Here is a 14,494-nt window from a genome sequence, read left to right on the forward strand (position 1 = left end):
TCACTCTGCTCCTGCCTTTTGCTATTAAACCTTCATCTAGTGCTGATAAAAATGTGCCAGATTCACAAACCTACTGGTCAGAGAAAAGCAAGCCTGTAGCTTCAAGGTCAGCCTTCCTATGGGGCCCACCAAGGACTGCTTGGTGTTCTGAAAAGCACCATTAAGAAGGGAATAAAGACTACTTCACTTTCATGCCCTTTTGGCCATGACCAGAATAGGGCTGTTGGAGGCCCAGAGCCTTTCGTGTACCAGACAGGTCACAGCCAAGTTACTCTACACTGCATGGACAGTGTTGAAGGTCAGTCAGAGTCCTTAGATGATACAGTCAGTCTATGCAGGAATGCACGAACCTGTCACCCAAGCAGCCAAAATGATGTACCCAGCATCAAAAGCATCGCCCCTCCTGGGGCCAGCACCCTGAACACTGATGGCCTCAGGGGTGCTCAACCTCTGCCACTGGGGAAGGCTCAAAACCATCTCCAACCTCATCCAGGCCCAGCTCCTCAAAAACAACCAAGCGCTTAAAATGGAAGTGAGGAGCCTTTGAAGACCTGTCGTGTAGGCTACCAAACAGCTGTCAACACTACCACGACCTTAGGTCAAATTCCAACTGCTGAGAAAGACCCATCTCCTGTTAGTAACCTTTGGGACAGCCCGGCTCCTTGGTTTTGATGAGTAGCTCCACTGCAGCTGGTGCAGTCATGCAGAAAGAGAAGATGGAGCTGAGCTAACATCTCCACCTGTTCTAGACCTCCACCAGTCACCAGCAGACACAGGGCTCAGGTTCAGATCCAGCTCATCCTAGAGGACCCCAGGCCAGGCCTAAGTCTCCAAACATGCTTTGCCAAAGCCACCTCAGCAACCTGGCGTTGAGATACTAGATAAGGGGACCCTAGACAGAACCTGGCTTAGCCCAGCTGGAGCAGGAAAAGGATTATACCAACCACTGTGCTCCACATACCCTTCCACCTGAACCCTAGAAATGTAGACTCCTCCTGAAACCTTGCTACTGCCTTTCATAAAACAGGTCTCCCACAGACAGCAGAGATGGCAAAACCCAAAGAGGTCATCACATCCAGCTGTGGTCCTCATGGTGCGTTCTCCACCGCCTTGTGAGCCCTGGCAGACCCTTCTACATTCTCACAACCTGCAGGTTGCCTTCCCTGACATACAGCAAGATATCACCCACAGGTTTACCAGAATGAACAAGAAACCTCTGCCTATTCCAGCATCCTTGGTTCAGTGATTAGTTCTGGCTTAATATACCCCATGTCCCCCTGGATGGCAAAAGGCAAGTCCCTGCTGTGAAAATGCATCCAGCATGAAATCTCCAGCCCCCCACCCAAGTCCAGGGTCCAGGTTAGTCACAGCAGGTTAGGCAAAGAAGCCAGTTATGTCTCTAATATGTTATGCCCCTTTTCTTGATTTTTCACCACCCTGGTGATGTCATGCCCATCACGTTTGTGACTCTCAGGAGTCTTTTTTAGCTAGGCTGGCCTTGATCCTACATCGCAGGATGTAAGCTGTGATGGCACTACAAGCCACCAGGCCAAAAAAAGAGATGCAAGAGAGATAAATGGAGAAAGGCCCATGTCTTTTCAGAAAAATCTCCTGCCTGTTCTTGTAATCCAATAGAATGGCCTCCAGCTGTGACAGGGTGCAGATGGCCAGGAAGGCATGGAAGATCTGGTGGCCATGGCCAATGATATCACAGGAGCCAGGGAAGTACTTCTCAGGGACGGGGCAGGAGAAGAAATAAGCACTTATGAGGAAAAACAGTATCTGGTACGTGTGGTACCAAGCAGCATCTTCCTCACAGCCTCCCAGGTGACACAGAACCACCCGATGAGCGACAGGACTGATATCCAAGATGAACGCCAGCCCTGCTGGGATCACCTGGCACATCTTCCTCATGATGGGGTAAGGCCGTCGGTACCGATATTTTGCATAGCAGCAGCCGGCACAAGACAACCAGCCACAGAAAGCAGCTGCTGGCAGGAAGAAAAGCCAGAATTTGTCATACCAGGCTTGGTCGGAGCTGTAGTAGAAATGGGCCAAGGCACTACCGTACTGGTAGATGCTGACTCCAACGTAGTCCACGAAGTAGAAGGTGTAGTGGTACAGCTCCGATTTGGACTGCAGTAGGTGGGCCAAGAGGCTGCAGGTCAGGTAGGTGACAGAGGAGAGGACAAAGATGAGCAAAGGCAAGGACCACGCGTCCACAGGCACCTGCTCAGCCTCCACAAAGGTCTTGAATCTCAGCAGCACCGCCAGCGCTGCCAGGAGATGAGTCCATACGTTGACCACCTCGTTGTGCTTCTGGAAGAGGCTAAGGAAGTAGTAGCGCCAGTCCTGGCCGGTGGGACGGTACCCGGTGTGGATGTACGGCTCACGGAAGAGCTGCGGCACCTCGCACTCTTTGACCGTGCAGGGCATCTGGGGGAAACCATCCTCCAGCAGCCTGGGGAGGCGGCTGAGATGCTGCCCGCTGAGGGACAGGGTGCTGATCCGCTCCAGGATGGCTGTCATCTTTTCTGTGTGCGGCAGCTGTCAGCCCGGCTCTGGGGAACGTCGTCTTTGTGCCCTGCGGGGAGGGGAGAAAGAGGAAACATTAATCATAGAATCATTTTGGTTGGATGAGACCCTTAAGATCATTACGTCCAACCATTAACTAAACTCTGGCACTAAACCATGCCCCTAAGAACCTCATCTACATGTCTTTTAAGCCCCTCCAGGGATGGTGACTCCACCACTGCCCTGGGCAGCCTGTTCCAGTGCCCGACAGCCCTTTCCAGGAAGAAATTTTTCCTAATATCCAATTTAATGATGACTTGTTGGGGAGAAGAGCATGTTACCATTCTGGGTGGGATGAGCCATGATTTTTTCAAGATGCTGGCTCCCCTGCTCTTGGGGGAAAGGGGCTTTTCTTGACTCGGCAGACCTAAGTTCAGCATGGAGAAGGATGGCACAGCCCTGTCCCTGCAGTTCAGCTAATGTCAGATGGGCACAGCAATGTCACTCAGCTTGGAGCATGTTTAGGAGTAGCCAGGAGCTGCCAATAAAGGAAGGCAAGAAGCAGTTAGAGACTAAGAAAGCACCTGATTATTTGCAGAGGGAATTTTTCATAGAATCATAGAATGGTTTGGGTTGGAAGGGAACTTCAAAGGTCACCCAGTGCCATCCCTGTCATGAGCAGGGACATCTGCACCAGCTCAGGTTGCTCAGAGCCCCGTCCAGCCTGGCCTGGGATGTCTCCAGGGATGGTTCATCCACCACCTCTCTGGCCAACCTGGGACAGGCTCTCACCACCCTCAGCGTAAACAATTTCTTCCTCATGTCTGGCCTGAATCTCCCCTCCTTTGGTTTAAAAACATCACCCCTTGTCCTGTTGTAACAGACTCTGCTAAAAAGTCTCCCTCCGTCTTTCTTGTAATCCCCCTTTAACTACAGAAAGGCCACAATAAGGTCTTTATGGTCTTCTCCAGGCTGAACAAGCCTCTTCCACAGAACAAACTGCTCAGGGGCAAAATTAGGGTCAAATTACTTATTTAAGGGGTAACTTGCCTTTCTGCACCCAAGTGAGGACGGTCCCAACCAAATCCCGGAGGATGCAAATACGCCTGGCTTCCCTGCCGCACAACTTGCACAGGGGTGTCATGCCTGGGGCTGCTGCAGTGAGTGGGGCAGAGGGAGAAGGGCAGAAGTCCACAGTCCCAAATCTGCAGCCCTCCTCCTTCCACGTGCAAGAAGCAACAGGACTGGAAGGTGAAGGAGAAACAAGAGGCTCCGCATCAGAGTTTTAAACTACAAGAGGTGATATTCAGGCCAGACATGAGGAAGAAATTGTTTACCCTGAGGATGGTGAGAGCCTGTCCCAGGTTGGCCAGAGAGGTGGTGGATGAAGCATCCCTGGAGACATCCCAGGCCAGGCTGGACGGGGCTCTGAGCAACCTGAGCTGGTGCAGATGTCCCTGCTCATGGCAGGGGTTGGACTAGATGAGCTGGAAAGGTCCCTTCTAACCCAAACCATTCTGTGATTCTATGATTCTCTGAGATGTGCCTGGATGCTCACAGCAGCCAAACCCCAGTGCTGGGCACTCCTCTGACTGCTCTGCTCCTTGGCAACCTCCAGAGTTGCTAAGCTCTGGCTGGAAAGATTCAGGTTGAGGGCACGGCAGGATCCTAATGTCTGGAGACAACCTCACAGTATTGAATTAATTCCCAGTACCCTCTATTTCCCTTCCAGCCTGGATATTTCTCTTCCCTGCTGGCGTTTATGCCACACACACACACACAAAAAAAAGAGAACTCATCATAGTGATGTCCATGCTTGAACTGAATTTGGTGTTGACGGAGCCCCACCAGACTCTGCAGGGCTGTGGTAACTCCTGTGCAGCCAACACGTACATGTTTGCAGGAGTGGAGCCTGCCTCCTAAGCTTATACACACCCAACTAGAGCTGCAGTGCATGGAGATGGCCAAAAATAATTAAATGCAAATCAGTATTTTGGCTGAGTGTGGGAAATGACTTGTTTTTCTTCTGTTGCTTCAGATACCAGCTGCTGCCAGAGGTGGGACAAGAGGTGTAGTTTGTGTGGACTCATGAAGGGAGACCCGTGCTGGGCTGCGAGATGTTAAATGGTGTTAAACATGGCGAGAGAGTGAAGGCAGAGAGACGGGACCTGTCAGACGGCCTCAGGGCGAGACAGCACAAAGAGCAAAGTCAGAGCAGACTCTGCACCAGGTTGCAAGTCCCACTTCCTCTCGCAACCCGAAGCTTCTGATAACAGACAAAATATTTTCATGTTGCTTCCTTATTCTAGCAGATGGCAGTTGTTGTAACTAGGACTTATATTTTCAGTCAGTTCTCTCCCTGCGCTTACCAGGCTTTCTGCCTTAGCACCTTTCAGGGCTGAGATTATTTTCTTCTGTGTTTGCCACAGGGGAATCTGGCTGCTCAGTTTGATGGAGCTGCCTTAGCTACAAAAGGTGGAAGGGAAGGTGGTCCCTGCAAATGGTATTTTAGTTTCATAGATGCGTAAGACTGAACATAGCACCCTTGAATCACAGAATGTCCTGAGTTGGAACAGACCCACAAGGATCATTGAGTCCAACTCCTGTCCCTGCACAGGACAACCCCACAGGTCACACCGTGTGTCTGAGGACGTTGTCCAGTCTCTTCTTGAACACTGTCAGGTTGGGGCCGGGACACCTCTCTGGGGAGCCTGTTCCAGTGTCCAGCACCCTCTGGGGGAAGAACCTTTTCCTCATGTCCAACCTGACCCTCCCCTGGCACATCTTCCTGCCATTCCCTCACATCCTGCCATTCCCTTGGGTCCTAACTCCTATACTAAGACTGTGTTTGATTTCCTGGTCTGGATGCACAGACGAGAAGTCCCTTCCCACACTGGCTGCATCTCCTTCACTGCTGCACCAAGATATCTGATGATCTCCAGGCCTTATGCAAAGGTTTTGCCCTGTGTGGTGCGAGTATGGGTTCTGAAGTGCTTTGTGTCTCCTAAGCTCCTCTGCCCTGTTCATTAACCTGCCATAATATGTTTTACACTTTTCCCAGCATTTGCTCTGACACAACACATGCAAGAGGGCTTGGACTGCACGCTCACCGTCTCCCAGCTTCCCTTTAACTAAATGTGGTCCAAGGATTTGGGCAAGGTCATCTTTTCCACCCGCCCTGCAATGAGCAGGGACATCTTCAACCAGACGAGGTTCCTGATCCCCACAGGATGCTGGAAAACCCTCCTAAAGGTATTTATGCACCAGGGTTGGAGATGAGGATCATGGTGGCACGACACAAGGAGACAGGGCATGCTGAAGTTCCCCACCTCTTGGGGAACACAGATTAATGTCAGTGTGCACCCCAAGACATCAGGAACTGAAAAGCAGCTCAGATACAGCACAGACTGGGCAGGTGAGCTGCACAGGAGTGGGGTTGGAGCGTTCATCTCCTGCAGAGATACACCAAAACCTCTGCTGGGAGGACAGGCTGAGAGAGTTGGGGTGTTCAGCTGGAGAAGAGAAGCTCCGGGGAGACCTTATTGCGGCATTTCCGGACTTAAAAGGGGCCAATAAGAAAGATGGGGACAGAATTTTTAGCAGGGCCTGTTGTGATAGGACAAGGGGTGATGGTTTTAAACTAAAGAAGGGGAGATTCAGGCCAGACATGAGGAAGAAATTGTTTATGCTGAGGGTGGTGAGAGCCTGTCCCAGGTTGGCCAGAGAGGTGGTGGATGAACCATCCCTGGAGACATCCCAGGCCAGGCTGGACGGGGCTCTGAGCAACCTGAGCTGGTGCAGATGTCCCTGCTCATGGCAGGGGGGGCACTGGGGGACCTTGGAAGGTCCCTTCCAACCCAAACTATCTAATGATTCTATGATAAAGAGCAAAGACAACCAGAAGACACAGGGGAAGGCGACAACCAAGCCTGGCCATAAGGATGTTTGTTGATGTGAGGGGCGCGTCGCCCCTTCCACCATCCATGTCCTGCCTGCTTTGCATGCTGAAAGGATCCGAGAGAGACAGGCAGCGTCTGTCCCAGGCACAGGCTGGCACCGGCTGGTACGGTGTGTGCCGGCGCCAGGATTTTGTCACGGTCTCTCATCCCGAGAGCTCGGTGTATGCAGCGAGCATTGCCTTTGAGCAGAGCTAGGGAGAGCTCAGACGCTGCAGATTTCCCTGACAGCAGCAGAGATTCTTCCAGGCAGGCTTTCAAAGCTGGAAAATGCCCATTTTTAACAGGCCAAGGGAGGAGCAGGGATTTTCAAAATAATAGTCCGAAATCACAAAAAAACACATCTGAAACTGGGATAAATAGCGCTGAATCAGGAACCTGGTAGGCTGCTTATTTTAAACCGAACTTGTAACATTAATGAGTGAGAACAAGTTGGCAATTCCCAGCGATCATGTGATGGACAAAGCAGCGAGCAATTAACCTTAGAAAAGAGAGAGAAAGGGAAAAAAAAAAACAAAACCAAAAAACAAAACCCAACAACCCAGAAACCCAAGGTCAGCACTGGCTGTTTCACTTTTCACAGAGCCCCTATTCTTTTCCCTTCACGGGGGCGTAGGAGCGGCTGAAAGCCACATTCATCCGCCGGGCATCTCGTTGAGATTCTGTCCTCACCCCCCCACCATCTCTGGGGGATTCAGTTATTTTGGCTGCTCCCAATTAACGGCAACCAAGAAGCAGCGTTTGTTTCGGGGAGGGAGCTGCAAGGCGAGAAGGAGGGAGTGGATGATGGCCAGGCTGTATCATTGCAGCACAATAAGAACCGCGGCACAAGGAGGAGAACGATCCCCGTGTTCCAATTTTTTCTCTCCCTTTTGAAGAGGGTAATTGGAAACCCGAGCTTTTTCCCAGCTCTTTTGCTTTTTGGTCACAGTCCGATGGAGGGGTTTGAATGAGAAAATTTCCTACAGAGTACGGCTGATTTTCCCACCGGTCTGGCCTCAGCGTTAACTGTCTGGGACTTAGGCTGCACCAATGCGATGTATTTGTTTGCAGGACAGTATTCAGGCATCAGAGGTTAACACAGGCTTCCAGAAAGGCAGTAAATCCTGGTAAACAATGCAGAGAGGACTGGGGAGCTCAGCTGTGGGGAAGTCTTTAATAAATGCATTGTATTTATTTAAAAAAAATATGTGGATAGCACGAAAATAACAGCAGTGATCATGGAGCAGTGGGCAACGGGCCAGTTTTAAGAGCTGCAGGTGATTAATTTCTGAATTCCTCTCTTCTGGGAGTTGAGCAAAAGTCCCTGGAAGGACACCAGGTCATTTTAAAGCCTGGGGTTTTATTCTGATCCTTTCCTACACAGGGTTAACTTTGGCATCGCAACTCTTAGAGCCCCAGGATGGCAGAGATCAGCTCAGGTCCACTCTCCAGGGCTGGGAGAGGCTGCACCAGGGCTGCCCCCAGCTCCAATCATAGAATCACAGAATCATTTTGGTTGAAAGAGATCCTTAAGATCATTGAATCCAACCATAACCTAACTCTGAAGGACAGATCTACGCTCCAGCATCGAAGAAGTGGAAACCCCCGCAGCTAGAGAGGGGCCAGGACTTGTGTAAGTTGGGCTTACACCTCCCCATCTATTAAACAGGGATACAAATCCTATTAAGAACTAGATATTGTGCTCTTAATGCACTGTTGTAAAGCACTCACACGACAGGGACTCTGCATGGGATGCTCTGGAAATTGAAAAGGTGTTGTTATGTGATTTACTGAAGACCTTGAAGGGCAAGCCTTAAAATCATAGAATCATTTTGGTTGGGAGAGACCCTCAAGATCATCGAGTTCAACCATTAACCTAACACTAGCACTAAACTATGTCCCTAAGAACCTCATCTATGTGTCTTTTAAACAGCTCCGGGGATGGTGACTCCACCACTGCCCTGGGCAGCCCGTTCCAATGCCCGACAGCCCTTTCCGGGTAGAAATGTTTCCTAATATCCAATCTGAACCTTCCCTGGCGCAACAACTTTATCTGTTTTGAAGAGGGTCAAAATAACCTTATATAAAAATTCAAATAAAATACAATAAAATGGCTCAAATTCTACCTTTCCATATACACATATACACACACTCAGCATGCAGCTGAAGCGGAGCTTGTCCAAGCGTGTATTATTAACCAGGAAATGAACATCTCGTGATGCTGGGAGATGAGCCATTAAAGCCGTCAGGACACGGCAGGATCCCCCACGGAAGCCCTGGCACTGTCAGCTCCCCCGCGATTCTTCTGGCCTGGAAGCAAAGCGGGCCGGCATCCAGCTCGGCCGTGCCGAGCAGCAAGTGCCTCTTGACATGGCTTCGGCGTTGCCTTCGTGTTGGGACGGCTCCAGGGGATGAGAACAGCGGAGCCGGCGCAATGGGCGCTATGCTCGGAGGGGACGGAGCGAAACAAAGCTGCCGGCAAACACCACGTCCCCGCAGCAAAGCCCAGAGGGTTCACAGCATCCGACCGAGGAGGGGGAGCCCCCCAAGGTCCTGCAGTGCTTTGGGGAGCAGAGTGGGGCAGTGGAAATCCAAAGCTGGGAAAGCAAAGACTTGAAGAGGCTGCAGGTTTTATTGTGAGAGTCCAAACCTTGAGCCGGACATCATAAGCAGGAGCCTGATTTTCATAGAATCATAGTTTGGGTTGGAAGGGACCTTCAAAGCTCATCTAGTGCCACCCCTGCCATGAGCAGGGACATCTGCACCAGCTCAGGTTGCTCAGAGCCCCGTCCAGCCTGGCCTGGGATGTCTCCAGGGATGGGGCATCCACCACCTCTCTCAGCAACATATGCCAGTATTTTACCACTGTATTTGCTGAGTGGTTACATGAATATACCTTCTATCCCAATACATTATCATATTTTATTGCTGTTTCCTGCCTCAGTTTCTCTCCCCAGAGAGGGAAATTGCACAAAGTATTTGCAGGTCTGAGCTGGGGGAATCTCTTGGCAGCCAACATTACTCTGCCGTGGTGGTCAGGAGCAGGGGGCTCAGGACAGCTCCTCGTTCCCTCCACCACCCCAAAACTCATCTAGTGCATGTTCTGGTTGTCTTTGCTCTTTATCATAGAATCATTAGATAGTTTGGGTTGGAACGGAACTTTCAAGGCTCATCTAGTCCAACCCCTGCCATGAGCAGGGACATCTGCACCAGCTCAGGTTGCTCAGAGCCCCGTCCAGCCTGGCCTGGGATGTCTCCAGGGATGGTTCATCCACCACCTCTCTGGCCAACCTGGGCCAGTGTTTTATCACCCCCATTGTCAACAATTTCTTCCTCATGTCTGGTCTGAATCTCCCTCCTTCAGTTTAAAACCATCCCCCCTTGTCCTATGGTTTCAGAGTCCCTGGTTCTGGCTTGGATGCCCCCATGCTGCTACACCCTTGAAATGGGTGGCCAGATGCAAACTCATCTGCCAGGAATAACTCCTGGACTGCACAAACTCCAAACTATGCTGGGAAATGATGCGGGTCACCACGGCGCTTTCCTGATTTGCTGTGAAAAACACAGCTGCAGTTTCTTCACACCTAACCAGGGTTAAAACTTGGTGATGCTACTGATCACACAGTCAATACACTCAATATGTGAAAAAAAAAATACAACCCTTCTGCAGAACTAGGCAGAGGCAAAAATGTTAATATTTGTTATTTCTACCCATAGATCCTGGCTGAGAATGATCTCCTCTGGCAAATCCATCCCTCTCCTATCAAAAATTGCTCAAGATTGAGGCGATATTCCGGAGCTTTTCTTCCTGATCTCACCAAACCTTTGCTCTTTACACTATCCAGTCTGCTCACCACTTTCTTTTCCCACACACAACCAACACAGCCCCCAACAGTCTGGGGCTCAATTTCGCGTGGGTGTGAGATCCCTGGGGTGGAGCGCCTCCCACTTACAGGCTTCGAGTACACCAGTAACCAAACCAGACCAGAACAGGTTCCTGATCAATGACCTCCAACCATCAGGTTGCTCAAGTTTTAGCACATTCCCGGACACGGTTTTGGTCCAAACACCCAGGCCGGTCCCTGCTGTATTCAGTCGTGCAGGGACCACCGATGGAGTGGGATCAGATGGCAACACTGGAACTGTGCCAGAAAAGTGCTTGGTTTTTGTTTTGTTTGGGGTGGTTTTTGTTTGTGAGTGTGTGGGGCGGGGGGTTGTTTTGTTTTTCCCCATTGACTGAAAAAGGAGCTTGGATTTGTTTCAGCTGCATCCCGCTTTTACCTCTTAAATTTCCTCCTGCAAGGCCCATAGGATACACTACCCTTCCCCTCCATCGCTCAGTAGTGCCCTACATAAGGTCACTGCCATGAGCCTTTCCTAAACCCACAGGACCAGCACCAGCCGATGGGACAAATCTTTCAGTGCAGATTTGCTGGAGGCGGGAACTCCTGCTAATGCAAGGAGACCTCAACGAGCCCACAAATTCCTCCCTGCTCAGATTTATCTGCTGATGGGACAACCCAGGAACCATCTGCCTGCAGGCGGAGCAACCAAACCAAACTGGCCGCGCGCTGTTTGGGGATCCGGACCGTTGCCAAAAGGTCTCCCAGAGCCTACGCGCCGAGGCTGCTTAGATTTGCTGTCAGCCACAAAAGCCTCTTGCACAAAAACTTTTTTTTTTTTTTTTTTTTTTGTTTACGGTTGTGGATTTTAGAGCTTCGGTCATTAGAAAAAAATGTATATAAATCATGCACAGCACCGTGGCTGCTGTGGGCAGAGAGCAGACTGCAGCTCTGTGCCAACCCCCTGGAGCTGCAGCTCTTCTCTTCCCTGCACTAAAAGTCTTCGTCCCCAGCTGGGACGTCCTCATATTTAACTATTTAACCCCATGGCCTCTCCCAGAGAGCTCTGCAATGAGTGACAGCAGTGCCACCCTTCCAGGAGGTTATCAAGCCCTGAGCAAGGGCCAGCAAGGACCAGATGGCAGATTCCCCACCAGACAAGGGATGCGGGTTGTGCTGCATCCACATTGTTAAGTCCCTTCTCGATCCCAAGGATCCGCCGGGGAATAAAAAACCAACTGTGAGCAAGTTTCCACTTGCTACCGCCTGAAGGATGGAGGACATAAGGTATGGCTACATATGTCCAGCTGCAAACCAAATGTGCAGTCTCCGGGAGCCTTCCTGGAAATTTATTCCTGTGGAGGAATTTCTTCAGCATAAATGGATACTGCAATTAAAGGGCTGCTGGCCTGACCCCAGGAACGGGGAGTTATCACGTACACTGGCAGCTAAAAATTCAGCTGGTGCGTGACTCAAGACGTGCAAGTAGCTGCAAGTGCATGAACGTGACCCGACAGTGGCAGCTCCGCCGTCCTCAGCCTGTCGCTCACACCGGCCACCTCTCCCTGCGACAAAATCCTCAGCCAGAGGCTCCAGCTGCAGCTTCAGTGTAAATAAATAAAAGCAACGATGCCCAGAGAACAGAAAATCCTGCAGTGAACAGGGCTGTTAACCCACACCTTTACCAGCCAGGCGGGAGGAAATGTGTAACGGCTTGTGGTTTGGCCCCACGAGCCCGTGGGTTTCTAGGAATTGTTTGCAACACGTATTACCCCCCGCTGCACCCCAGCACGAAGGCAGGAGCACGGTCTGCTGGTGTAATTCGTGGCTGGCTGTCCCCTCCCTGCCCCGGCAGAGAGTGAAAACAGACTTCAGACCTGCTGGATGTCACTCCCGCGGAGCGTTGCATACGTGCCTCATCCCTTTTCATCACGTTTTTGTGATTTTGCTCTTTTTCAACGACTGCTGCCAGGGTGGCATCACACACATCCTCATCCTAACCCCACTCCCAGCACCCTGTGGGTGGCACCCCCCAAAATAACCCCACCTAAAGCACGCCGGGGCATTTCCCAGCTCTGCAGCAATGATCCCGCAGAAAAACCCCAATGTTTCCATCCCACGGTGCAGCAAAAAGCCATCCCCAGCCACAGCAGCCTGGGGACGAACCTCTGGAGCTGTGCAGTATTGAACAAGAATCAGATGCAGGACCGGCGGTACCAGTCTGGTACTGGTACCAGTACCTGCGTACCCAGCATCAGTTAATCTGTGGCATTTCCCCCCCAGCACAGCATCTGGGAGGCTTCCTACCCAGCCCCACTCATGCCCGAGACACGTCGGTTTGACACTGAGCAAATGACTGTTAAATGTTCACCCAAACTTATATTTTTGTTGATGAAAACCACAACAGTTCAGGACTATCTGCAATTTTTTTCCCCCTTCAAAAAAGTGAGATGCTCATGAAGTTTTCAGGAAAAATCCAGATGGGAAATTGGGGGATAATCACCAACAACCCACAAAGCGTCCTGGAGATGACAAGGAGGGAACAACCCTTCATCAGACCTTTCAAGACATGAGCTGGGGTGCGTCAAGTGAAACGGGCAGGTGGCAGCTCCAAAACAAACACCAGGATCTGGTTCTTTACCCAGCTCACAGCTAAACTATGCATCTCCTTGCCATGGCGTCCAGAACGTCCCAGGGGTCAAAGTCATGCAAGGAAAATCCACCCGCAGCTATTAAAAAACAAAACACGGCTGAAAAACGATGCCCACCTCTCTCCTTCAGAAAGCCCTTGAGGTACAGATCACGGAGGCTTGTGGGGGGGAATTTATGGCAAAAGTTAATTTATCCCTGCGCACTCCTGCCCTCCTCACGCTCTTCCCCCGGCTGCAAGACCGACACCGGCTTGATGGACCTCGGTTGCGCTTGGTTGCGGGGGGCGGCGAAAAGATCGCGCGTCGAGGTTTTACCCACTCGGGGGACCCGCCCCGGGGGTGGCCGCAGGTGCTGGCGTGTGCACCGGGCCCTGCGTGACCCAGCCCCGCGGGGATGGATGGATGGATGGATGGATGGATGGATGGATGGATGGATGCTCCTGCCACGACGGGCGTGGCTGGGGAGCCGCGGTACCCACGCGGGGCCACCGGAGCTCAGCCGGGGGATGGAAAGGTCGGTACCCGGATCCCAGCCGGGCCCCTCGGCGGGGTGTCCCCGGGGATGAGGCTCTGCCCGCGGGGAGGGGACCGGCGGCTGCGCCCGCACTCACCGCCCGCGCTGTCCCCGCCGCCGGCACCGACTCCCGCGGCCGCCGCCGCCTCCGGCAGCGCCGCCGCCGCCGGGTGCCCCCGCGCATGCGCGGACCGCCCCGGGGTGGCCCCCGCGGGCCGAGCCCAGCCGAGCCCAGCCGAGCTTAGCCGAGCCGAGCCCAAAGATATGGAGGTGGAAAAAGCGGGGTTCAAACTAGTTGGAAACCCCACGTCCGGTCGGCGCCGGTGGTGGCTGGGGAGCAGCAGAGCTGGAGGGGGAAACCCAAAGGGAGACACGGGGAAAGGGACAGAAAGTCACCAAAGAGTGGCTGGGGTGGGACGGGACCTCCGGAGGTGTCCTGGGCCAGTCCATCTCCTCGAGCAGAGGTGATCGCCCAGGTCCATGTCCAGATGGGCTTTGAAGATGTCCAAGGATGGAGATCACATGAATGGAGATTCAAAGGAGGCTGGAGCATGGAGGGTGTTCGTCTCTTCTCCCAAGTAGCAAGTGATAGGACGAGAGGAAATGGCCTCAGGTTGCACCAGGAAAGGTTCAGATTGGACATTAGAAAACATTTCTTCATGGAAAGGGCTGTCAGGCATTGGAACAGGCTGCCCAGGGCACTGGTGGAGTCACCATCCCTGGAGGGGTTGGACAGACGCGGAGATGAGGTTCTTAGGGACACTGTTTAGTGCCAGTGTTGGGTTAACGGTTGGACTCGATGACCTTGAGGGTCTTTTCCAACCAAAATGATTCTATGATTCTAAGGATGGAGATCTCTCCCAAGGATGGAGGTTCTACCTTCGAAGTAGTAAAGACAGGACCAGAGGCCATGAGCACACACTGAAACACAGAAGATTCCTCTGAACATCAGGAACCCTCCTTTTTTTTTTTTTTTTTACTGTGAGGATGACCGAGCACTGGCACAGGTTGCTTGGGGAGGCTGTAGTGTCTCCA

General features: G+C 52.0%; 1 protein-coding gene across 1 annotated transcript; it reads right to left on the minus strand.

Moving 5' to 3' along the window:
- Positions 1-547: 547 nt before the first annotated feature.
- PAQR8 (progestin and adipoQ receptor family member 8) lies at positions 548-13,113 on the minus strand. The gene is made up of 2 exons (XM_065632299.1): positions 13,063-13,113; positions 548-2,584 (listed from the first exon to the last, which is right to left on the minus strand). Exon 2 carries the CDS (start codon positions 2,527-2,529, stop codon positions 1,471-1,473), a length of 1,059 nt encoding a protein of 352 aa, XP_065488371.1. The 5' UTR covers positions 2,530-2,584; positions 13,063-13,113; the 3' UTR covers positions 548-1,470.
- Between the last annotated feature and the right edge of the window lie 1,381 nt (positions 13,114-14,494).

This window comes from Caloenas nicobarica, chromosome 3, assembly GCF_036013445.1.
Source record: "Caloenas nicobarica isolate bCalNic1 chromosome 3, bCalNic1.hap1, whole genome shotgun sequence".
Classification (NCBI taxonomy): Eukaryota; Metazoa; Chordata; class Aves; order Columbiformes; family Columbidae; genus Caloenas; species Caloenas nicobarica.

Coding starts and splice junctions, on each gene's coding strand:
- PAQR8 (XM_065632299.1), bottom strand. CDS start 2,529: ATGACAGCCATCCTGGAGCGGATCAGCACCCTGTCCCTCAGCGGGCAG.